The sequence below is a fragment of the Cucurbita pepo genome, chromosome 13 (genome assembly GCF_057944985.1).
Source record: "Cucurbita pepo subsp. pepo isolate OVF chromosome 13, ASM5794498v1, whole genome shotgun sequence".
NCBI lineage: Eukaryota > Viridiplantae > Streptophyta > Magnoliopsida > Cucurbitales > Cucurbitaceae > Cucurbita > Cucurbita pepo.
The window spans coordinates 4,540,171-4,565,297 of record NC_141810.1 but is presented as its reverse complement, the minus strand read 5'-3'; the positions used below and the strand labels follow the sequence as shown (position 1 = coordinate 4,565,297).

The 25,127-nt window shown below is 36.4% G+C and overlaps 2 protein-coding genes and 3 non-coding genes across 5 annotated transcripts; 3 read left to right on the top strand and 2 right to left on the bottom strand.

The window, feature by feature from the left end:
- Positions 1-1,550: 1,550 nt before the first annotated feature.
- Positions 1,551-1,623, top strand: TRNAF-AAA (transfer RNA phenylalanine (anticodon AAA)). The gene has a single exon. It is a non-coding gene; the product is annotated as a tRNA-Phe (tRNA).
- A 393-nt stretch (positions 1,624-2,016) lies between these two features.
- TRNAF-GAA (transfer RNA phenylalanine (anticodon GAA)) lies at positions 2,017-2,089 on the top strand. The gene has a single exon. It is a non-coding gene; the product is annotated as a tRNA-Phe (tRNA).
- A 316-nt stretch (positions 2,090-2,405) lies between these two features.
- Positions 2,406-9,061, bottom strand: LOC147789701 (putative polygalacturonase). The gene is made up of 8 exons (XM_087116945.1): positions 8,977-9,061; positions 8,601-8,662; positions 8,246-8,545; positions 3,984-4,322; positions 3,737-3,857; positions 3,397-3,571; positions 3,195-3,265; positions 2,406-3,112 (listed from the first exon to the last, which is right to left on the bottom strand). The coding sequence occupies exons 1-8, from the start codon at positions 9,059-9,061 to the stop codon at positions 2,406-2,408; spliced, it is 1,860 nt and encodes a 619-aa protein (XP_086973071.1).
- A 2,288-nt stretch (positions 9,062-11,349) lies between these two features.
- On the top strand, positions 11,350-11,422 carry TRNAF-GAA (transfer RNA phenylalanine (anticodon GAA)). The gene has a single exon. It is a non-coding gene; the product is annotated as a tRNA-Phe (tRNA).
- Positions 11,423-11,705: 283 nt separating this feature from the next.
- Positions 11,706-13,664, bottom strand: LOC147789699 (putative polygalacturonase). Its single transcript, XM_087117024.1, has 5 exons — positions 13,286-13,664; positions 13,039-13,159; positions 12,699-12,873; positions 12,497-12,567; positions 11,706-12,414 (listed from the first exon to the last, which is right to left on the bottom strand). Exons 1-5 carry the CDS (start codon positions 13,556-13,558, stop codon positions 11,708-11,710), a joined length of 1,347 nt encoding a protein of 448 aa, XP_086973150.1. The 5' UTR covers positions 13,559-13,664; the 3' UTR covers positions 11,706-11,707.
- Between the last annotated feature and the right edge of the window lie 11,463 nt (positions 13,665-25,127).

The following is a 25,127-nucleotide window of genomic DNA, read 5'->3' as shown; positions in this document are numbered from 1 at the left end:
ATTAAGCCAAGAAGGAAAACAAATCAGGCTTGATCCTCATCACATCTTCCATTCAAACTCTTTGTAAACTTGCTGGAATTTCACCGTTTTACATGCTTTCAAGTACTAAACTTTCTTGTTTGCACACTTGTAAGCTAGCCCAACATCCAAAATGTCACAACGGTAGATTTTTATAAACCTAAAATCGTTACCGTATATGTAACGTAACCATTTTGTGCGGAAATAATCATTTGAAATATATTCATAAAACATTGTCATAGACTTAATGTTTAATAAAAAGTCTTTAAAACAAAACAATTGAAAATTAAAACACCAACAAAGCTTGATAACTCTTAATCATTTCCTCTATTTTCTTATTCTATCATGATTAGGATGTTGATTTCTATGTTGAAATCGGTTTGTATGGAGAGATAAGCCTTATAGGAGAGGCGGAAGAGTTTTATGCAGTTTAAGTATGTTTGCGGAGTGATTTTAGTTTATTAAAGAGTTGTCACTAATGATTTACATGTTTGCTTAGTTGTTCTCTTATTGTTCTCTTGATGGAAAGAAGAGGGGAGCAAGAAAATTATCTTTAATACTATAGTTCCGTTGCGAGGATATTTAAACATTGTCGAAGGGTTATGAATAAATTTTTTCGCCCTCTTATAAAAGATTACAAAACTATTATGGAAGTAATCACCCTACATGACCGTTGAATGTGCGTCGTGGGTTTGCAAATAAGTTAAAATGAGCTAAAAGCCACCACAAAATTCAACAACCTGTCTATTTTATTAGTTCTAGCCAAAACTTCCTTAATTTTTCTAGCTGTTCTTCGTTGTTCGAGAACAATTGATACTCTCAATCAAATTTTTTTAATTAGTTTAAGTTCACCCCATCCATTTGAATAAGACCAAAAACTCACTTAATTTCCAGCAAGGAAAGGAACAAAAAAAATAGGCTCTCTGTCGAAACGACAATATACTTATTATTTACTATTTGTGATATTGTATATTTTCATGTATTCTTGTGAATTTTACACCATTTTTCTCTATACATTCACGAGTCATCAGTCACTACCATGCTACAACCTTACTTGAAAATCATTTGAAAATAGGGTAAGTACGAAAAAACTCATTAACTCCCCTAGTGTGGTTCGACAAGCAAACCATCGTATAGTTTCATCAAACAAAATGAAAGAACCTTGGTGGTTGATTACTCATAACACATAGCATGTAATCTACTCACCTAGAATAGCTTTCAGCATCCAATGCACACAACGTGTAACCCTTACCACGTTTATAAATTTCATCAATCACCCATGTGACCAATGGTGGCTGGTTACCCGATACACAAAGGGTGTAACCTTTATCACATTTATTTCATTCAAAAATCATAACATGCACAAATGCGATACCAAAGTAATTATTTTCGTAATCAATAGGCATGACAACAAACAACAACATCCATATAACAATCCATATAACAATCCATATAATAACAATCAATCTAAGCCGCACAAGACATAACAACTCTAAACTTCGTTGGGCTTTGTCACTTACCGTTCTCTTATGGTGGGGATAGCTCAGTTGGGAGAGCGTTAGACTAAAGATCTAAAGGTCACGTGTTTGATTCACGTTCACCGCATTTGAACCGGAGTCTTAATTAGACTATTTCATCTATTAATGAGTGAATATTTATTTGCGATTTAAACTTTGATAGAAAGTTACACATATTAATTTTGATTGTAATCAATTGTCAAGTTAAGTATAACTCAACTAATTAGCGGTGATTAAATAGAAGAGATAGCTCTACTTATGCATTTTTATTATGTTAAAATAGCGGGGATAGCTTAGTTGGGAGAGCGTTAGACTGAAGATTTGAAGGTGTTATGTGTTTGATCCATGTTCATCGCAATGGTGTCGAGAGTCCTAACTTGACTGTGCAATCTCGGGAATGTTTCATTTGTGAAATATTTCGAAATGATTTAAACTTTGTAGCGGGGATAATTCTACTTATGCATTTTTACATTAGCAAATAGCAGGGATAGCTCAGTTGGGAGAGCGTCAGACTGAAGATCTGAAGGTCACGTGTTCGATCCATGTTCACCGCAATGGTCTATAAAGAGGCATAACTTGACTATGATACGAAATAGAAGGCGTCTTAAATCATACCATATAAAAACTTCATGGTGGATCCATACATATTTGGATATATAAGAATTGTTTTTATTCTATTTTTTTCAATTTTAGATTATTATTTTGATGGTTTTGAGTTACAATTAGTTATTGTTTAGTGATATATTACAAATCTAGTTGAAATAGGTTAGTTTCAAATTTAAAAACTTCTCAATTTATCTATATGTTCATTAAATTTTTCATTATCATTTATTCCATAGAATTAAAAAAAAAAAAAAAAAAACAAAGTCTTTACGAGAAGGTAGGAATTTCAACCGAGCATGACTTCAACTGAACATTCTCAATCGGTAGCTGATCCTCGGGAAAGTCACATCCACCGCTTTTCGCTGCCTTAGCCAGCGGAGCACATGGCGGCGGATCCACATCGCTACTAAATCCCTCAATGTTCGTACAGTTCCACTGCAACTTTTTAGGCGTCGCCGACAATCCAATCTTCACATTTGAAACACAAATATCCGTGAATGGATCTCCTGAAATCCCTGCCAAATTAGCCGACATATTAACATTCTCGGCCACCACGTCTCTGTAATTAATGTTCTTAATCAATGGCAATGCCGAGGGATCGAACTTGTCATCCGCATGCGATTTGTAGTCTCCAGTTATCCAGAAGACGTATTTCATCGTGGATAGAAACATTCTTCGGACGAAAATGTCCTTGACGAAACCGCCTCGTCCGCGAGCGGTTTTGATTCTGACGGCAGACTGTGTGTTGATTGCTGTAACGTTTTCGATCCTGACGTTGCGGATTCCGCCGGACATTTCGCTGCCAAGGGCAATACCTGCAGAATCTGGTGAGATGCAAGTGAGGCGGCGAATGACGAGGTCCTCGGTCGGCATTCCGAACTTGATACCGTATTGGTCCCATCCGCTCTTGATGGCGATGCAATCGTCACCGGAGACAATGTAGCAGTCTTCGATTCGAGTGTTGGAACAAGAATCTGATAAATTGAACGGAGATTTAGGGAGAGGGATTGAGGAAGAAAATAACCCTAAGGTTTTAAAGGAGAAGAAGAAGGGAACCTGGATTGATTCCGTCGGTGTTGGGTACGGTGACTGGAGCCAAGATGGTGAGCCCTTGGATAATCACATTTCTGCATTTTCACCCATATTACGATATATAATTAAAAATTCTTTTTGGTCGGGAGGAATTTGAATGGTATACTTTTTTCGAAGCATAATCCTAAAATACAAGGATAATGGGACGGAAGCGAAATAGCCAAACCTGCTATAAATCGGATGGACGAACCAAGAAGGTGAGTTGATCAAAGTGAGATTCGAGATCTGGATTTGATCAGAGTACATGATCTCGATCACATATGGCCGTGTTACCTTGAGCTCCCCTTTCTTAAACTTTTCCCACCAAGAAGATCCCTGCCCGTCGATTGTACCGTTGTTACCTACACCATGTCACCGACCCAACTTTATTTTCTATAAAAGTTCTTTTTATGTTTTCAGTTACCTTAGTTCTTTTTTATTTAATTCTGATAGCACGGAAGCGTGTTATAATTTTGCAATCCATTTAAAAAAAATTAGAAGGTTAAAAGGTAAGAAAAAATAATCACCCGTGATAACCACATTGGTGAGATTAGTTCCAAAGATGAGGCTGCTGTACCGTCCACCAGGAGCATCTCTTCCCCTCCCATAAGATGGGAGAACTTTCACGAGTGGCCATTCTGATTCATTCTGCACCATTAAATTAAATTATGAGGAACAAATCTAACTCATTTATTTTGGATTAAAGATTAAAATTCAAATCACCACTCCCAAAGGTGTTAGGTTTATAAAAATAAAATACTCGATAGGTCGAACCTGGGATGCAAGAATTTTAGCTTCTTTATCGATAAAAAGTGTGAAATGGCTAGTCAGATTAAAACTTCCGGTCAGCCATTTTCCCGGCGGCACGACCAATTGAGCTCCGCCATCTGCCGCCATTGTGCTGAGATGTTCAATCGCTTTTCGGAACGCGTGAGTATTTGAAGTTACTCCGTCGCCGACGCCGCCAAACTCCGTTAACAACGCTGAGTGTTTCCGACAATTGATCGCCCGAAATTCCAGGGAGTTCGAACTTAGACGCGGATTCATAGCGTCCACGGTGGCTAAGCTCACCAATGCCAGTACGATCACGACCGAGATTCTCGCTGCTGTAACCTACCGAAAAAAATCAAAGATGATTCAATCTCTTTTTGTTGGTTACATTTTCGAATTTGATCGAGAATAGTAAGGATCCACGGGAAAAAAAGTTCTTCAATAAACCATTCGGGGTTTTGAACAAAAACCCACAATCATTTGAAGTGATTCCAGACAAAAACCAATGAAAGTAGAAGAACAAGCGAGGCCCACAAGATCAATGGAAAGAAAACAAAGAAAAAGAAAATGAAATTCAAAGAGAAAGAAGAAGAAACATTACATTGAGTTTTGTGAGTTTTGGAGGAAGATCCATGATGAATTTTGTTTGCGAGTTTATGATTTTTAGATTGGGGGACAAACGATTTTATAGGATAATTTAGGAATCAAAAATAGGAAAGAGATTTATTACTATTATTGTTATTATTTGAAGGGTTAAATTTTGGGTTGTAAATGAAATGGTTGGATTTACATAGAATATTAGCACAACCAGACTGTTTAGAAAAATATAACCTGTAGTGAGAACTTTTTAAATTTGGCATCTTGTTCTTGTTGTTTGTTTTTTAAAAATTATTTTATGTGTATTAGAGTGTTAAAATAGTTACTCCAAGAACCACGTCATCTAAATGGGTATTTAAAAACAAATTATCTATTAATTTTTATTAAATTACTCGAACAACTCGAATCAACCGTAAGGTGAATATTTTAATATTAGATTAGGCGAATTCATTATTTGATAAGGATTTATTGGATTGAAAAAGTTTACCATCTAAAAAATTAAATTAGGTCTAAAACATGTTGAATCCAAAGTAATTGTTTGTTTAGTTTTAAATGATATTTCTATATTGATTTGATTGACTTTTAATCCGATCATATATTTTTTCACTAATTGCTGAGTTGAATATACGCTCAAATCTCTTCAAACATGGTAAGTATAACTCCATTTCTTCTTTTATATTTCTTCTTTATTAAGAATTTTTCTCAATAAAAAATGAATAATGTATCGATCCATTGATAAAGTTTAAAACATGAAAAATAAAAAATCAAAATAAAGTTGTAATAAACTACTTATAAAATTACTAGACTATTTAATTGGAAGTCTATTAGCTAATATAGAAATTAACTATTTTTTTTATCGATAAATAATTATGGTTGAGTGGATCTTTAAAATTTTTCGGCAAATCTTGTTTAATAAAAGAATATAGAATGAATATATGGTAAATTTTGCACATTTAAGAATAAAAATGATGAAAATTATAAAAATGTATAAATATGTGCTATATACAAATACATAATATAATACACACACACATATATATATATATATGTGTGTGTGTGTGTCTGTCTGTCTGTTTATGTATATGTATAGGTATGTATGTATTTATGCATGTATATATGTATTTATTATATGTGTGTAAGTGTGTGTTGCGTGATACATACATGTATATGCACATGATGAGGCACGACCTACGTTTGAGCGACACTGATGCCTTGTAGATGGTATGGTTTTGATCCTATCTGGGTGCATACATACCAAAGAATAGATGACAATTCTAAAGTAGGACTATAACATCATGTCGCACTCGTTTCTCTCATCTCATAATGTATCTATATGACCACCCAAAGACTAGTCTATGAAACAAAGGCCTTATGGCAGCACTGAATCATCACCACACATGATACCATATATGGTCTAGGAATATTATGGTTCTTGATAAGAATCACGGTGTTCCAAATGTTCCAACTAGACCTATTACAGAATCCAAGGCTAACAAGAGTCAACAAGTATTCATTCTTCATCTACAAAATTAGATAGGCTCGGTTCAACCATCATTTCATGTGTTACAAGCTGATTCGGTTGAGGAAGGACCATTTGGAGCTTCAGAAGTGAATATTTGCACGGTTGAAGTAGCGGATGAAGTTGCTATAAATTGCGATTTATTATTTTTAATTTTATAATTTTTGTAATCCGCAAAAGGGTGGAAGTTATGGGTCAAATTGACTTCTTCTTTTGTGGATATTTAAGGGGATCGGGATAAATGTTAGTGGCATTTGAAGAATTGAAAGTTTCTTTTGTGGGAAGACTTAAATACCAACAAATTATTATGCAAAAGGCAGATTTCGGATGAATGAAATTTTGATCTCAAATTGAGACTTTTACCCTTAGAAATTCGAGCATCATCTTTGCCATTTCTAAGTTTCATGCAATTCTTGTGGTAGATTTGCATCTGAGCCATTCAATCAAGCATTCATCAAGTTCTATTGTGGACTGACTTAATTTAAAACAAGATTCCAAATCTTGCTTCTATATCTTTTATCTTAAGAGGGTAATCTAATTCTAGCCTTATCTCTTGATTGATCCGAATTTTGTATAAGTTGGCGTTGATTTCTTTGATTCAAGGGTTCTTGCTTCAACAAAAGCTTGGATCATCGGGCTGAGGATTAGGGTTGTCTTATCAGGAAGATTACCTAAAGAGAAGAGGGCCACCGAACGGAATAGAAAACCAAAAAGGAAGAAGAACCCTAATTCAGCAGCTGTTGATAGGAGAAGGAAAAGGAAACCAAGAAGGATAGATTAAGGCAAAGAGGTGGATGAGAGAGCTCAATGTAGGGGGACTTCCATCGAAGGACAGAAACAAAGCTTGATGACTCTTAATCAGTTTCTCTCTTTTCTTATTCTATCACGATTAAGATGTTGATTCCTACATTGAAATCATTTTGTATGGAGAGCTAAGCCTTACAGGGGAGGCGGAAGAGTTTTATGTAGTTTAAGTATGTTGACGGTGTGATTTTATTTTATTAAAGAGTTGTTACTAATGATTTACATGTTTGCTTAGTTGGCCACTTTACATGCATAGTTGTTCTCTTATTGTTCTCTTGTTCGAAAGAAGAGGGGAGAAGGGAATTATCTTTAATACTCTAGTTCCATTGCGAGGATACATGAACGTAGTTGAAGGGTTATAAATAATTTTTTAGCCCTGTTATTAGAAATTACAAAATTATTATTGAAGTAATTGTTAGAATCGCACAACAACACATATACTCGATCTAGACGAACACAAAGAACAGGAGAGAGAAAATTCAAGGAGAAATGTTGGCTAAAGGTTTTATTGATGACTTTCAGGTATGTACACCAAAACAGAATACAGAGAATGAATAAAAGTACATCTTGAAAGCATTGCTTGATGGGGTATATATCGTTTCAGTTTACTAAATAAAGCTTTACTAAATCTTTAAGAAATATCTACCATATATATCTCTACCGGATCTTTACGAAATATCTACCATATGGATCTTTACGAAATATCTACCATATATATCTCTACCAGATCTTTAGTAAATATTTACTGTAAATGGGCATCAGGCTCCATATCTCAACAATCTCTCACTTGTAGACCGATCCAGCCAACTAAGAATTTCATTCTCAATCTTCACTGCACCATACCAATTGAGGCTTTGCACAACCTCAACCTTCCAACGTCAACACATTTTGTCAACATGTTTGCTGGATTATTTACACCCTCTATCTTCTCCAAACACATCACCATCTTCCACTGACCTCCGAGTGAAATGGTATCGCCTTCTGTGTTTTGTCTTTGAATGATAGACCTCGGGTTCCCTCACCAACTGCTTGTCACTCTGACTATGTACCTGAAGAATCTTCTTGCACTGCTTCTTGCGTAATTCTTCTAGATAGTCTGTCATCCATATCATCTCATTTCCAGCTTCAGCTATTTCCGCGTACTCAGCTTCAGTAGATGAAAGAGCAACGCATTTCTCAGGCCTAGACATCCTATCATCCATGGCTTTTTCCCACTTGGTTGTATCCTCAAAATGTAGGTCGTCATCAAGGGACTCTGGTTCTCCTTCGTCAGCCACGAGAAATAATGTAATGAAGGTGAATATCTATCTGGTGCTCTGATAGCTTTGGGTGATCTCCTCAACACCTGCTCAGGTGTAACTTGCTCTACGTCTGGTTCTTCAGTAACGGTCTTAGGAGTTTCACGAGCTTCTGCTCTAACATCATTGGGTGAGTTTTCCTGCGACTCAAGCTCAACTCCCACTTGCTTCATGGTCTCAAAGTTTATCTTCTCTTTGACCTCGTACAGGACTTTTTCATCAAAGGTTACGTTCCAATGTCTTAGGATTTTCCTATTCTTGTCGTCCCAAAATTTGTACCCGAACATGTCAGAGTCATAGCCTGTGAAGTAGCACTTCACAGCCTTAGCATCAAGCTTGTCTCTTTTCTATGGATTGACGTGAACATACGCAGTACAACCAAAAGTTCTCAAGTGAGAGTACGTGAGTTCCTTCCGGCAACTTGAACTTCAAGGGTACTGACGGTCCTCTATTCATCAAGTAGGCTGCATTATTTACAGCATCGGCCCATAATGTCTTTGGCAATCCAGAATGAATCCTCATGCTTCTTGCCCGCTCATTCAATGTTCTGTTCATTCTTTCTGCAACACCATTTTTTCTTGCCTTACCAGGAACTGTCCTCATTAATCTAATTCCCTCCGCTGCACAAAATGTTATAAACTCTGACTTGTCGTACTCTTCTCCACTGTCAGACCTCAATCATTTGATCTTCAAGCCGGTGTGATTTTCAACTTCAGCCTTCCACTTCTAGAAGGTGACAAACACATTTGACTTTGTGTTTCAGGAAATAAACCCATACCTTCCTGCTGAAATCTCGATGAAGGTGACCTAGAACTTTGATCTGCCAAGTGATGAAACTGGAGATGGTCCCCAATCGTCTGCATGGACCATTTCCAATCGTACTTTCTTTGATTCTCTGGCAGCCTTTGAGAAGCTAACTCGTTTCTGTTTCACATAACGCATCTCTCAGAAAGACCTATGTCAACAGACTTTAGGCCTTCTAAAACTCCATTTGCAACCAGCATCTTCATTCCTTTGACGCTCATATGTCCAAGTTTATTATGCCATAGACTTGAACTTGAAGCACTCCAGCAACCGCAGCCATTTTCATACACCCTGTAGTGGTGTATAAGGTTCTAGATTTTGTGCCATGTGCTACCACCATAGCACCCTTCACAATCTTCCACGAACTCTTCCCAAACTTTGTTGCATAACCTATGCTATCCAACTGACCAATACATATCAGGTTCTTCTTGAGACCAGAAATATATCTGACATCCTTTAATGTCTACCGAAGGCAAAAGAAAACCAAGAAGGAAGAAGAATCCTAATTCAGCAGCTGTTGATAGGAGAAGGAAAAGAAAACCGAGAAGGATAGACTAAGGCAAAGAGGTGGATGAGAGAGCTCAAAGGAGGGGGACTTCCATTGAAGGACACCAACAAAGCTTGATAACTCTTAATCATTTCCTCTCTTTTCTTATTCTATCATGATTAGGATGTTGATTTCTATGTTGAAATCGGTTTGTATGGAGAGAGAAGCCTTATAGGGGAGGCGGAAGAGTTTTATGCAGTTTAAGTATGTTTGCGGTGTGATTTTAGTTTATTAAAGAGTTGTTACTAATGATTTACATGTTTGCTTAGTTGGCCACTTTACATGCTTAGTTGTTCTCTTATTGTTCTCTTGATCGAAAGAAGAGGGGAGCAAGGAAATTATCTTTAATACTCTAGTTCCATTGCGAGGATATTTAAACATAGTCGAAGGGTTATGAATAAATTTTTTAGCCCTGTTATGAGAGATTACAAAACTATTATGGAAGTAATCACCCTACATGACCCTTGAAAGTGCACCGTGGGTTTGCAAATCAGTTAAAATGAGCTAAAAGCCACCACAAAATTCAACAACCTGTCTATTTTATCAGTTCTAGCCAAAGCTTCCTTAACTGTTCTTCGTCGTTCGAGAACAATTGATACTCTCATTCAAATTTTTTTAATTAGTTTAAGTTCACCCCCATCCATTTGAATAAGACCAAAAACTCACTTAATTTCCAGCAACGAAAGGAACAAAAAAATAGGCTCTCTATCGAAACGACAATATACTTGTTATTTACTATTTGTGATATTGTATATTTACATGTATTCTTGTGAATTTTACACCATTTTTCTCTATACATTCACGAGTCATCAGTCACTCCCATGCTACAACCTTACTTGAAAATCATTTGAAAATAGGGTAAGTACAAAAAAACTCATTAACTCCCCTAGTGTGGTTAGACAAGCAAACCATCGTATAGTTTCATCAATCAAAACGAAGGGACCTTGGTGGTTGATTACTCATAACACATAGCATGTAATCTACTCACCTAGAATAGCTTTCAGCATCCAATGCTTAGTGACCAATAGTGGTTGGCTACACTATACACACAACGTGTAACCCTTACCACGTTTATAAATTTCATCAATCACCCATGTGACCAATGGTGGCTGGTTACCCGATACACAAAGGGTGTAACCCTTATCACATTTATTTCATTAAAAAATCATAACATGCACATATGCGATACCAAAGTAATTATTTTCGTAATCAATAGGCATGACAACAAACAACAACATCCATATAACAATCCATATAATAACAATCAATCTAAGCCGCACAAGACATAACAACTCTAAACTTCGTTGGGCTTTGTCACTTACCGTTCTCTTATGGTGGGGATACCTCAGTTGGGAGAGCGTTAGACTAAAGATCTAAAGGTCACGTGTTTGATTCACGTTCACCTCATTTGAACCGGTGTCTTAATTAGACTATTTCATCAATTAATGAGTGAATATTTATTTGCGATTTAAACTTTGATAGAAAGTTACACATATTAATTTTGATTTGTAATCAATTGTCAAGTTAAGCAAAACTCAACTAATAGCGGTGATTAAATAGAAGAGATAGCTCTACTTATGCATTTTTATTATGTTAAAATAGCGGGGATAGCTTAGTTGGGAGAGCGTTAGACTGAAGATTTGAAGGTGTTATGTGTTTGATCCATGTTCACCGCAATGGTGTCGAGAGTCCTAACTTGACTGTGCAATCTAGGGAATGTTTCATTTGTGAAATATTTCGTAATGATTTAAACTTTGTAGCGGGGATAACTCTACTTATGCATTTTTACATTAGCAAATAGCGGGGATAGCTTAGTTGGGAGAGCGTTAGACTGAAGATCTGAAGGTCACGTGTTCGATCCACGTTCATCGCAATGGTCTATAAAGAGGCATAACTTGACTATGATACGAAATATAAGGCGTCTTAAATCCATACATATTTGGATATAAGAAGTTTTATTCTTTTTTTTTTTTTCAATTTTAGAGTATTATTTTGATGGTTTTGAGTCACAATTAGTTATTGTTTAGTGATATATTACAAATCTAGTTGAAATAGGTTAGTTTCAAATTTAAAAACTTCTTAATTTATCTATATGTTCATTAAATTTTTCATTATCATTTATTCCATAGAATTAAAAAAAAGAAAAAAAACAAAGTCTTTACGAGAAGGTAGGAATTTCAACCGAGCATGACTTCAACTGAACATTCTCAATCGGCAGCTGATCCTCGGGAAAGTCACATCCACCGCTTTTCGCTGCCTTAGCCAGCGGAGCACATGGCGGCGGATCCACATCGCTACTAAATCCCTCAATGTTCGTACAGTTCCACTGCAACTTTTTAGGCGTCGCCGACAATCCAATCTTCACATTTGAAACACAAATATCCGTGAATGGATCTCCTGAAATCCCTGCCAAATTAGCCGACATATTAACATTCTCGGCCACCACGTCTCTGTAATTAATGTTCTTAATCAATGGCAATGCCGAGGGATCGAACTTGTCATCCGCATGCGATTTGTAGTCTCCAGTTATCCAGAAGACGTATTTCATCGTGGATAGAAACATTCTTCGGACGAAAATGTCCTTGACGAAACCGCCTCGTCCGCGAGCGGTTTTGATTCTGACGGCAGACTGTGTGTTGATTGCTGTAACGTTTTCGATCCTGACGTTGCGGATTCCGCCGGACATTTCGCTGCCAAGGGCAATACCTGCAGAATCTGGTGAGATGCAAGTGAGGCGGCGAATGACGAGGTCCTCGGTCGGCATTCCGAACTTGATACCGTATTGGTCCCATCCGCTCTTGATGGCGATGCAATCGTCACCGGAGACAATGTAGCAGTCTTCGATTCGAGTGTTGGAACAAGAATCTGATAAATTGAACGGAGATTTAGGGAGAGGGATTGAGGAAGAAAATAACCCTAAGGTTTTAAAGGAGAAGAAGAAGGGAACCTGGATTGATTCCGTCGGTGTTGGGTACGGTGACTGGAGCCAAGATGGTGAGCCCTTGGATAATCACATTTCTGCATTTTCACCCATATTATGATATATAATTAAAAATTCTTTTTGGTCGGGAGGAATTTGAATGGTATACTTTTTTCGAAGCATAATCCTAAAATACAAGGATAATGGGACGGAAGCGAAATAGCCAAACCTGCTATAAATCGGATGGACGAACCAAGAAGGTGAGTTGATCAAAGTGAGATTCGAGATCTGGATTTGATCAGAGTACATGATCTCGATCACATATGGCCGTGTTACCTTGAGCTCCCCTTTCTTAAACTTTTCCCACCAAGAAGATCCCTGCCCGTCGATTGTACCGTTGTTACCTACACCATGTCACCGACCCAACTTTATTTTCTATAAAAGTTCTTTTTATGTTTTCAGTTACCTTAGTTCTTTTTTATTTAATTCTGATAGCACGGAAGCGTGTTATAATTTTGCAATCCATTTAAAAAAAATTAGAATAGTAAAAGGTAAGAAAAAATAATCACCCGTGATAACCACATCGGTGAGATTAGTTCCAAAGATGAGGCTGCTGTACCGTCCACCAGGAGCATCTCTTCCCCTCCCATAAGATGGGAGAACTTTCACGAGTGGCCATTCTGATTCATTCTGCACCATTAAATTAAATTATGAGGAACAAATCTAACTCATTTATTTTGGATTAAAGATTAAAATTCAAATCACCACTCCCAAAGGTGTTAGGTTTATAAAAATAAAATACTCGATAGGTCGAACCTGGGATGCAAGAATTTTAGCTTCTTTATCGATAAAAAGTGTGAAATGGCTAGTCAGATTAAAACTTCCGGTCAGCCATTTTCCCGGCGGCACGACCAATTGAGCTCCGCCATCTGCCGCCATTGTGCTGAGATGTTCAATCGCTTTTCGGAACGCGTGAGTATTTGAAGTTACTCCGTCGCCGACGCCGCCAAACTCCGTTAACAACGCTGAGTGTTTCCGACAATTGATCGCCTGAAATTCCAGGGAGTTCGAACTTAGACGCGGATTCATAGCGTCCACGGTGGCTAAGCTCACCAATGCCAGTACGATCACGACCGAGATTCTCGCTGCTGTAACCTACCGAAAAAAATCAAAGATGATTCAATCTCTTTTTGTTGGTTACATTTTTGAATTTGATCGAGAATAGTAAGGATCCACGGGAAAAAAAGTTCTTCAATAAACCATTCGGGGTTTTGAACAAAAACCCACAATCATTTGAAGTGATTCCAGACAAAAACCAATGAAAGTAGAAGAACAAGCGAGGCCCACAAGATCAATGGAAAGAAAACAAAGAAAAAGAAAATGAAATTCAAAGAGAAAGAAGAAGAAACATTACATTGAGTTTTGTGAGTTTTGGAGGAAGATCCATGATGAATTTTGTTTGCGAGTTTATGATTTTTAGATTGGGGGACAAACGATTTTATAGGATAATTTAGGAATCAAAAATAGGAAAGGGATTTATTACTATTATTGTTATTATTTCAAGGGTTAAATTTTGGGTTGTAAATGAAATGGTTGGATTTACATAGAATATTAGCACAGTTTAGAAAAATATAACCTGTAGTGAGAACTTTTTAAATTTGGCATGTTGTTTTTGTTGTTTGTTTTTTAAAAATTATTTTATGTGTATTAGAGTGTTAAAATAGTTACTCCAAGAACCACATCATCTAAATGGGTATTTAAAAACAAATTATCAATTAATTTTTATTAAATTACTCGAACAACTCGAATCAACCGTAAGGTGAATATTTTAATATTAGATTAGGCGAATTCATTATTTGATAAGGATTTATTGGATTGAAAAAGTTTACCATCTAAAAAATTAAATTAGGTCTAAAACATGTTGAATCCAAAGTAATTGTTTGTTTAGTTTTAAATGATATTTCTATATTGATTTGATTGACTTTTAATCCGATCATATATTTTTTCACTAATTGCAGCACATGAGTTGAGTTGAATATATGCTCAAATCTCTTCAAACATGGTAAGTATAACTCCATTTCTTCTTTTATATTTCTTCTTTATTAAAAATTTTTCTCAATAAAAAATGAATAATGTATCGATCCATTGCTAAAGTTTAAAACATGAAAAATAAAAAATCAAAATAAAATTGTAATAAACTACTTATAAAATAACTAGACTATTTAATTGGAAGTCTATTAGCTAATATAGAAATTAACTATTTTTTTTATCGATAAATAATTATGGTTGAGTGGATCTTTAAAATTTTTCGGCAAATCTTGTTTAATAAAAGAATATAGAATGAATATATGGTAAATTTTGCACATTTAAAAATAAAAATGATGAAAATTATAAAAATGTATAAATATGTGCTATATACAAATACATAATATAATACACACACACACACATATATATATGTGTGTGTGTGTGTCTGTCTGCCTGTTTATGTATATGTATAGGTATGTATGTATTTATGCATGTATATATGTATTTATTATATGTGTGTAAGTGTGTGTTGCGTGATACATACATGTATATGCACATGATGAGGCACGACAATATAGTGATCCATGCATGTCATGGTGAGGCACGACCCACATTTGAGCGACACTGATGCCCTGTAGATGGTATGGTTTTGATCCTATCTGGGTGCATACATACCAAAGAATAGATGACAATTCTAAAGTAGGACTATAACATCATGTCGCACTCGTTTCTCTCATCTCATAATGTATCTATATGATCTCTCGACCACCCAAAGACTAGTCTATGAAACAAAGGCCTTATGGCAGCACTGAATCATCACCACACATGATACCATATATGGTCTAGGAATATTATGGTTCTTGATAAGAATCACGGTGTTCCAAATGTTCCAACTAGACCTATTACAGAATCCAAGGCTAACAAGAGTCAACAAGTATTCATTCTTCATCTACAAAATTAGATAGGCTCGGTTCAACCATCATTTCATGTGTTACAAGCTGATTCGGTTGAGGAAGGACCATTTGGAGCTTCAGAAGTGAATATTTGCACGGTTGAAGTAGCGGATGAAGTTGCTATAAATTGCGATTTATTATTTTTAATTTTATAATTTTTGTAATGCGCAAAAGGGTGGAAGTTATGGGTCAAATTGACTTATTCTTTTGTGGATATTTAAGGGGATCGGGATAAATGTTAGTTGCATTTGAAGAATTGAAAGTTTCTTTTGTGGGAAGACTTAAATACCAACAAATTATTATGCAAAAGGCAGATTTCGGATGAATGAAATTTTGATCTCAAATTGAGACTTTTACCCTTAGAAATTCGAGCATCATCTTTGCCATTTCTAAGTTTCATGCAATTCTTGTGGTAGATTTGCATCTGAGCCATTCAATCAAGCATTCATCAAGTTCTATTGTGGACTGACTTAATTTAAAAGAAGATTCCAAATCTTGCTTCTATAGCTTTTATCTTAAGAGGGTAATCTAATTCTAGCCTTATCTCTTGATTGATCCGAATTTTGTATAAGTTGGCGTTGATTTCTTTGATTCAAGGGTTCTTGCTTCAACAAAAGCTTGGATCATCGGGCTGAGGATTAGGGTTGTCTTATCAGGAAGATTACCTAAAGAGAAGAGGGCCACCGAACGGAATAGAAAACCAAAAAGGAAGAAGAACCCTAATTCAGCAGCTGTTGATAGGAGAAGGAAAAGGAAACCAAGAAGGATAGATTAAGGCAAAGAGGTGGATGAGAGAGAGAGCTCAAAGTAGGGGGACTTCCATCGAAGGACAGAAACAAAGCTTGATAACTCTTAATCAGTTTCTCTCTTTTCTTATTCTCTCACGATTAAGATGTTGATTCCTACGTTGAAATCATTTTGTATGGAGAGCTAAGCCTTACAGGGGAGGCGGAAGAGTTTTATGTAGTTTAAGTATGTTGACGGTGTGATTTTATTTTATTAAAGAGTTGTTACTAATGATTTACATGTTTGCTTAGTTGGCCACTTTACATGCATAGTTGTTCTCTTATTGTTCTCTTGTTCGAAAGAAGAGGGGAGAAGGGAATTATCTTTAATACTCTAGTTCCATTGCGAGGATACATGAACGTAGTTGAAGGGTTATAAATAATTTTTTAGCCCTGTTATTAGAAATTACAAAATTATTATTGAAGTAATTGTTAGAATCGCACAACAACACATATCCTCGATCAAGACGAACACAAAGAACAGGAGAGAGAAAATTCAAGGAGGAATGTTGGCTAAAGGTTTTATTGATGACTTTTCAGGTATGTACACCAAAACAGAATACAGAGAATGAATAAAAGTACATCTTGAAAGCATTGCTTGATGGGGTATATATCGTTTCAGTTTACTAAATAAAGCTTTACTAAATCTTTACGAAATATCTACCATATATATCTCTACCGGATCTTTACGAAATATCTACCGTATATATCTCTACCAGATCTTTAGTAAATATTTACTGTAAATGGGCATCAGGCTCCATATCTAAACAATCTCCCACTTGTAGACCGATCCAGCCAACTAAGAATTTCATTCTCAATCTTCACTACACCATACCAATTGAGGCTTTGCACAACCTCAACCTTCCAACGTCAACACATTTTGTCAACATGTTTGCTGGATTCTTTACACCCTCTATCTTCTCCAAGCACATCACCATCTTCCACTGACCTCCGAGTGAAATGGTATCGCCTTCTGTGTTTTGTCTTTGAATGATAGACCGGGTTCCTCACCAACTGCTTGTCACTCTAACTATCTACCTGAAGAATCTTCTTGCACTGCTTCTTGCGTAATTCTTCTAGATAGTCTGTCATCCATATCATCTCATTTCCAGCTTCAGCTATTTCCGCGTACTCAGCTTCAGTAGATGAAAGAGCAACGCATTTATGAGGCCTAGACATCCTATCATCCATGGCTTTTTCCCACTTGGTTGTATCCTCTAACTGTAGGTCGTCATCAAGGGACTCTGGTTCTCGTTCGTCAGCCACGAGAAATAATGTAATGAAGGTGAATATCTATCTGGTGCTCTGATAGCTTTGGGTGATCTCCTCAACACCTGCTCAGGTGTAACATGCTCTACGTCTGGTTCTTCAGTAACGGTCTTAGGAGTTTCACGAGCTTCTGCTCTAACATCATTGGGAGAGTTTTCCTGCGACTCAAGCTCAACTCCCACTTGCTTCATGGTCTCAAAGTTTTTCTTCTCTTTGTCCTCGTACAAGACTTTTTCATCAAAGGTTACATCACAATGTATTAGGATTTTCCTATTCTTGTCGTCCCAAACTTTGTACCCGAACATGTCAGAGTCATAGCCTATGAAGTAGCACTTCACAGCCTTAGCATCAAGCTTGTCTCTTTTCTATGGATTGACGTGAACATACGCAGTACAACCAAAAGTTCTCAAGTGAGAGTACGTGAGTTTCTTCCGGCAACTTGAACTTCAAGGGTACTGACGGTCCTCTATTCATCAAGTAGGCTACATTATTTACAGCATCGGCCCAAAATGTCTTTGGCAATCCAGAATGAATCCTCATGCTTCTTGCCCGCTCATTCAATGTTCTGTTCATTCTTTCTGCAACACCATTTTTTCTTGCCTTACTAGGAACTGTCCTCATTAATCTAATTCCCTCCGCTGCACAAAATGTTATAAACTCTGACTTGTCGTATTCTCCTCCACTGTCAGACCTCAATCATTTGATCTTCAAGCCGGTGTGATTTTCAACTTCAGCCTTCCACTTCTAGAAGGTGACAAACACATTTGACTTTGTGTTTCAGGAAATAAACCCATACCTTCCTGCTGAAATCTTGATGAAGGTGACCTAGAACTTTGATCCGCCAAGTGATGAAACTGGAGATGGTTCCCAAACGTCTGCATGGACCATTTCCAATCGTACTTTCTTTGATTCTCTGGCAGCCTTTTGAGAAGCTAACTCGTTTCTGTTTCACATAACGCATCTCTCAGAAAGACCTATGTCAATAGACTTTAGGCCTTCTAAAACTCCATTTGCAACCAGCATCTTCATTCCTTTGACGCTCATATGTCCAAGTTTATTATGCCATAGACTTGAACTTGAAGTACTCCAGCAACCGCAACCATTTTCATACACCCTGTAGTGGTGTATAAGGTTCTAGATTTTGTGCCATGTGCTACCACCATAGCACCCTTCACAATCTTCCACGAACTCTTCCCAAACTTTGTTGCATAACCTATGCTATCCAACTGACCAATACATATCAGGTTCTTCTTGAGACCAGAAATATATCTGACATCCTTTAATGTCCACCGAAGGCAAAAGAAAACCAAGAAGGAAGAAGAATCCTAATTCAGCAGCTGTTGATAGGAGAAGGAAAAGAAAACCGAGAAGGATAGACTAAGGCAAAGAGGTGGATGAGAGAGCTCAAAGGAGGGGGACTTCCATTGAAGGACACCAACAAAGCTTGATAACTCTTAATCATTTCCTCTCTTTTCTTATTCTATCATGATTAGGATGTTGATTTCTATGTTGAAGTCGGTTTGCATGGAGAGATAAGCCTTATAGGGGAGGCGGAAGAGTTTTATGCAGTTTAAGTATGTTTGCGGTGATATTTTAGTTTATTAAAGAGTTGTTACTAATGATTTACATGTTTGCTTAGCTGGCCACTTTACATGCTTAGTTGTTCTCTCCTGTTCCAATCCTGAGTGTTATCTCGCCGTCCGCAAGCATTCTCCAGGAGCTAGTTTCCTGGTAAAAAGGACAAATATGATTAGTGGCTCATGAATTTAGTATCAAAGTTGAGTTATCATACTCTACTAAACATATTTCTACAACTAGTAAATCATATTTACATTGTTGTGTCTCTTCGGCTTTCTTCTCTGCAAGGTATTTTGGGCAGTTTCTCTTCCAGTGCATGTTTTCGTGTCAATTGAAACATTTTCCTTTATCTGCTTTTTGAACCTTGTGTTTGCGGTCAGTAGGAATCTTATTTTTCCCCTTACCCTTCTTCTTTTATCAAAACATTTTTAGAAGTTGAAGGACCAGACTTATTTTTGGAGGACGATCCTCGTAGTAATTTCTTAGAGACAACAACGTTTGCTTCTCCTGTTTGAACCTTGCTTTTTAAGAGGGACTGATAAGTCTGTAGCTCATTGAGAAGAGCAATCAAGTTATATTCTATCTTGTTCATCATTGCATTTGTGCGAAACTAGAAGAAGCTCTTCGGAAGAGACTCCATGGTAAAATTGACTTGACTCTTCTCATTAATGACAACTCCTTTTACTTCTGCCACATTGAAATGGACCATCATGTCCAGGGCATGTTCTCTAACTGAGGCACCTTCTTTCATACGACAGTTATAAATGTATTTTATGGCGTCATGTCTAAGGGAGAAAGACGGTTGTCCAAACATCCCTTTTAGGGATTCCATAATCTCTTTAGCTGTACCCATAACATCGTGTTTCTTAGCCAAAACATCAGATATGCTGGCTAAAATGTACACTTGGGTTTTGTCATTTTCCTTTGTCCATCTGTCATATGCATCCCGAACTGTTCGGTTTGCATTTGAGCTGGGGTTTGGAGGACGTTCCTCAGTTAAAACAAACCTTAAATCATCAATTACAAGTATTGTGTTTAGGTTTGATTTTCAAGTTGTAATTGTCCCCGTCTAATTTCTCAGAAGCGAGTAATTGTACTATTGAGTTTGTCATGCTGTGATATAAAGAAAATTCTATTAGTGATTTGACTTAATCCTATTTAATCCAATCAAGTTTAGCAAATGTAATAATGTACCCAAAAGTAATTTGCAACGATACTTTAGTGAGTCAGAGTAACTACTACCGAGGGGCAATCAATCACTCCTTTACTAAACCAAGACATTCTTGACTGGAACACTAATCCTAGAATAACTCTTTATTCCTATAGTGTTTTAATTATCGCTACTTTGGTCAAGAATATACTAACTCTTAATAATTTTTCGTAAGTGTGACCTGCCATTTTCAGACCTCAGAGGTCGGCACCAACAATGCTATCGATAAAAAAGCCAAAGTTGGGAATGGACCTAAGAAATCCTATCTATTTTGGAGTTTGCGTTGTTCCATCTCCCATGTTACGACCCTCCGAATGGGTAGTTGCTCTAGGGTAACATGCAGGCAGAACATGGGAATCTCACGGTGTAACCTAGTGGTGGAGACCATAGGATGTGTTGATATACTTCCTTCTACTTACTATAAATACTCTCTATTCACCTTTTTATTGACTCATGCAAATATCTTCTTAATGGAGGCCGCTCCCAGGGCGTCACGAGGCCGAGCATGAATCTCACGGTGTGAATTTTCAAGAGAGCGTGAAAAAGAAAACGATGTATCTCATATACCTTTTTCCTCCCACTAAGTATTTTAGATGGTTGGGTATACTCATTACTTAGGTATATTCTGACTAATAAATATAACCTAAGTCTAGGTGATTTTTCCAAAAACTTACATCACTCAAGCATGCTCATAAAACTGGGCTAACTAAGCTCAAATACTGGCCCGATTTCCAGGTAGCAGGTGTTCCATAAACCATCAACTTATGTACAAACAGCCTTAGACAAGATCGTGCTGAGTGAGCTTTCTTGTAACTGCAATTTTACAAGATATCGACCTATTTTAACTATTTAAAATTGATCGTGCTTTGTTCTTAACACTAAGTGAGCATGCACTTATCTGTATTATAGATTTTAACATCTATCTCATTTTATGACGTTGAAAATAACCTATAATATGCATCTAACATGCTTCATATAACAATTATATAATCATCTATTCCATGCAATAATATAACAATTTATATCTATCACTCATGGAACCCTAAACATGCATACTATACATTATAACACTTACAACATACTTGTAATGCATGAAACATGCTTAGCCTATGGTGGGATTTTAAATTTATATGGCATACTTTATGCATATATATTTTCTATTTAATTAAAACATACCTTCACAATGCATAATTAATTAAGCACACTAAAGTGGATGAGTTTTGACATTTTAAAGCAAGCAGTTAACTAAATTATTACATTAATAATTTGAAATTAACGTGATCCACTCCCTCGAGCCTGCCGGGGGTGTTTTTCTTTCTTCTTCTTCGGTTCAGCTTGCCATCATTTCCATAAAAATTACAGACCTTTCTTCATGAAAGCTCATACACATTAGGCCAAATATAATAATTGTATCAAATGGAAGCGTAAAAAAAATGCCAAAACCATAAACATCCACTTTAGCATCCACAATTTTTCATTCATGAAATGGTACCCACCTTGCTCAACCACTTTAGCATCCACAATTTTTCATTCATGAAATGGTACCCACCTTGCTCAAAATAATGTAAATAAAGGCCTAAAACTTGCTCTGATACCAATGGATGGTGTTGTTATAACACATGCAGAAGCAATTTGGATCTTAGGCACTCTAAGTACATCAATTATAGTAAATTAACTAGCATGTTCATAAGTATTAAAACTCAAGGAGTTTGAGTACTAACCTTTTGTAGTTCAAATTCCTTTTTCCTCACGAACCAGTTTCGAACCACCACTAGTGTCTTCCCTATTATTCTTCGACCTTAGAATGGGATTGTGGAATCCGGTGAGTGACTAAACTTGGAAGGGATTTAGTATATGTAAAGAGAGAATTTGTGAGGGACTTTCTCAAAAGATTTTTTTTTCTAAGAGGAAGTTTACATGTACCTTAATCACTCTATTTATAGAGTCACATTTGCATGTGCATGCAAATTTGAGATTACCAAATTTTGACACTCAAAATTTCACCCCAATTTGTGGGGTTTATTTGGCAAACATGAGTGTTTGGTTAAACCTAATTTTCACACTCAAAATTCTGTTTAAATTTGTGGGGGGTTTATTTGGCAAACATGCAACTTTCGTTAAACCTAATTTTGACACTCAAAATTCCATTAACTCAAACATGAATTTATCCATTTAAGTGGTGGACTCAATTTTGACTTTCTCCATTTTAATTCAACAATAATTTAAATAATTAATTTCAAATTAAAGTAATATTGAATGATTAATTAAACAATTTGATTAATTCAAATGTCAATCCCAATCAATTCCGACACATATTGATTAAAATATTTCAATCTTATTTAACTATCTCTGATTCTCTTTTTTTGTTTAATTCATAAATAAAAGAAAAATGCAGTTAAATATATCGTATATATTTAGTGCATATTCCCTAATTCGATTCCGAACACTTCGAACTCACTCGTCACACTGTTCTATGGTTTAGTCCGATATGAGCTAGCAGGGGGACCTAATGAACCTATAGATCATGGGCTCCAACGATCTGAGATTAACTGGTTAAACTCATTAACCTTGTTAACCAACATTCGTTAACTACTAGGACACTCCACTATAGCCTAGTACTGGCACTCCCTCACTATAGATATATTTTTGTCCATTTGATATAACCTTGATTAGTAAGTCGATCCTTCACAGGTTGTTCGTAACTAGAGCTAGGTCAATTTTTTTTTTTACCCCTGAAGTTACTTCTTGTTCCTTATGTCCCACTGATCCTCTAATGAAAAATTGGTTTGTGATCCAACCAGTAAACCGAATCCCTCTCAGGCCAATGAGAGGGTGGGGCCCCTTATTCAAGACCTGGAGTCAGTGCTTAAGGGAACTACCTCTCTACTATCCCTAAAAGTAGGTAGGAGTGAATTCCATCTTGCACCCCATGTCTCCAGCCATTCACCCAGTCTTACCCCTGAAATGGGAGGCCTATTAAGTCGGCGAACTCGAGTCACTCTCACCCGTGTAAATCTAAGGATAATTTCGAATAAACAGGAGTTCATGATTAGCTCAGGATTAAGATCGAGTTACCTAGGTCATCGAATGAAAAAAATCAGTCTCAACAGTAAACTACATTATAAAGTGAGAGTGATTCATGGTTCGATCTTATGCAATACTCATTGCATAGGACGCCTCCACTCACATGTCTCCGCATGTACAATTTAGTGATCACATTGTTTATATCATATAAAAAAGTGGGCCGCATCCATAGTGTCCCTAGGACTGCACTCAGCCGTATCCCTGTACTATGGATCATTTTGATTATATACTTGAACTTGATCCACTCTTATGTCTCTACATATAGTTCAAGTAATCATACTATAGCTAGAGTGTTCTTAGTTTATTGGATTTAGATTAATAATTGTAAAATTCACTTTATTCAATAACAATGTTTACTGAATAAAAATCAATAATAACTTTATTGAGAATAGAATATGTTTTTGTTTACAAATTATGAGTTTTAGAACATAAAACCCAACAATTATAGTAAATTAGCTAGCATGTTCATAAGCATTAAAACTAAAGGAGTTTGAGTACTAACCTTTTGTAGTTCAAATTTCTTTTTCCTCATGAACCGGTTTCGAACCATCACTAGTGTCTTCCCTACAATTCTCCCGCCTTAGAACGGGATTGTGAATCCGGTGAGTGACTAAACTTGGAAGGGATTTAGTATAGGTGAAGAAAGAGTTTGTGAGGGTTTTTCTCAAGGTTTTTCCAAGAAAACTTTACATGTACCTTGATCACTTTATTTATAGAGTCATATTTACATGTTCATGCAAATTTTAGATTACCAAATTTTGACACTCAAAATTCCACTCAAATGTGTGGGATTATGTGGCAAGCATGCAAGTTTGAGTTAACCAAATTTTGACCCTCAAAATTCCGTTCAAATTTGTGGGGTTTATTTGGGAAGCATGCAAGTTTGGTTAAACCAAATTTTAACGCTCAAAATTCCACTAACTCAAACATGGATTTTTCCATTAAGTGAAGTCAACATTTTGACTTTCTCCATTTTTAATTCAACAATTAATTTAAATAATTAGTTTCAAATTAGAGTAATATTAAATGATTAATTAAACAATTTAATTAATATTTAACATTAATTCAAATGTCAATCCCAATCAATTCCGACACATGTTGATTAAAATATTTAAATCTTATTTAAATATCTCTGATTCTCTCTTTTTGTTCAATTCGTAAATAAAACAAAAGTGCGGTTAAATATATCGTATATATTTAGCGCATATTCCCTAATTTGAATTTGAACACTTCGAACTCACTCGTCACACTGTTCTATGGTTTAGTTCGATATGAGCTAGCAGGAGAACCTAATGGACCTATAGATCACGGGCTCCAACGATCCGAGATTAACCAGCTAAACTCATTAACCTTGTTAACCAACGTTCATTAACTACTAGGACACTCCACTATAGCCTAGTAGTTGCACTCTCTTCACTATAGATATATTTTTGTCCATTTGATATAACCTTAATTAGTAAGTCGATCTATAATGCCAAAAAGAAAAAACAAAAAAGTGCTAAGTCAATCGAGGGGCAAAAATGTCATTTTGCCCCTCCAGCCATAATAGGGGTTCAAGGAAAACCCATCAAATCTCGTGCAAAAGAAAAAGGAAGTTAGAGAGAAAATTGTAAGGAAACAGAAAAGAGTCACCGCGAAGTTCATCGGACCATCGTCAGAATCCACCTTCAGATGAGATTTGTACAAGGACTGAGAGGCTAGCGAGGCCGACGCTCCATCAAGATCCAAGAATGTTTTGTGAGGTAAGATTT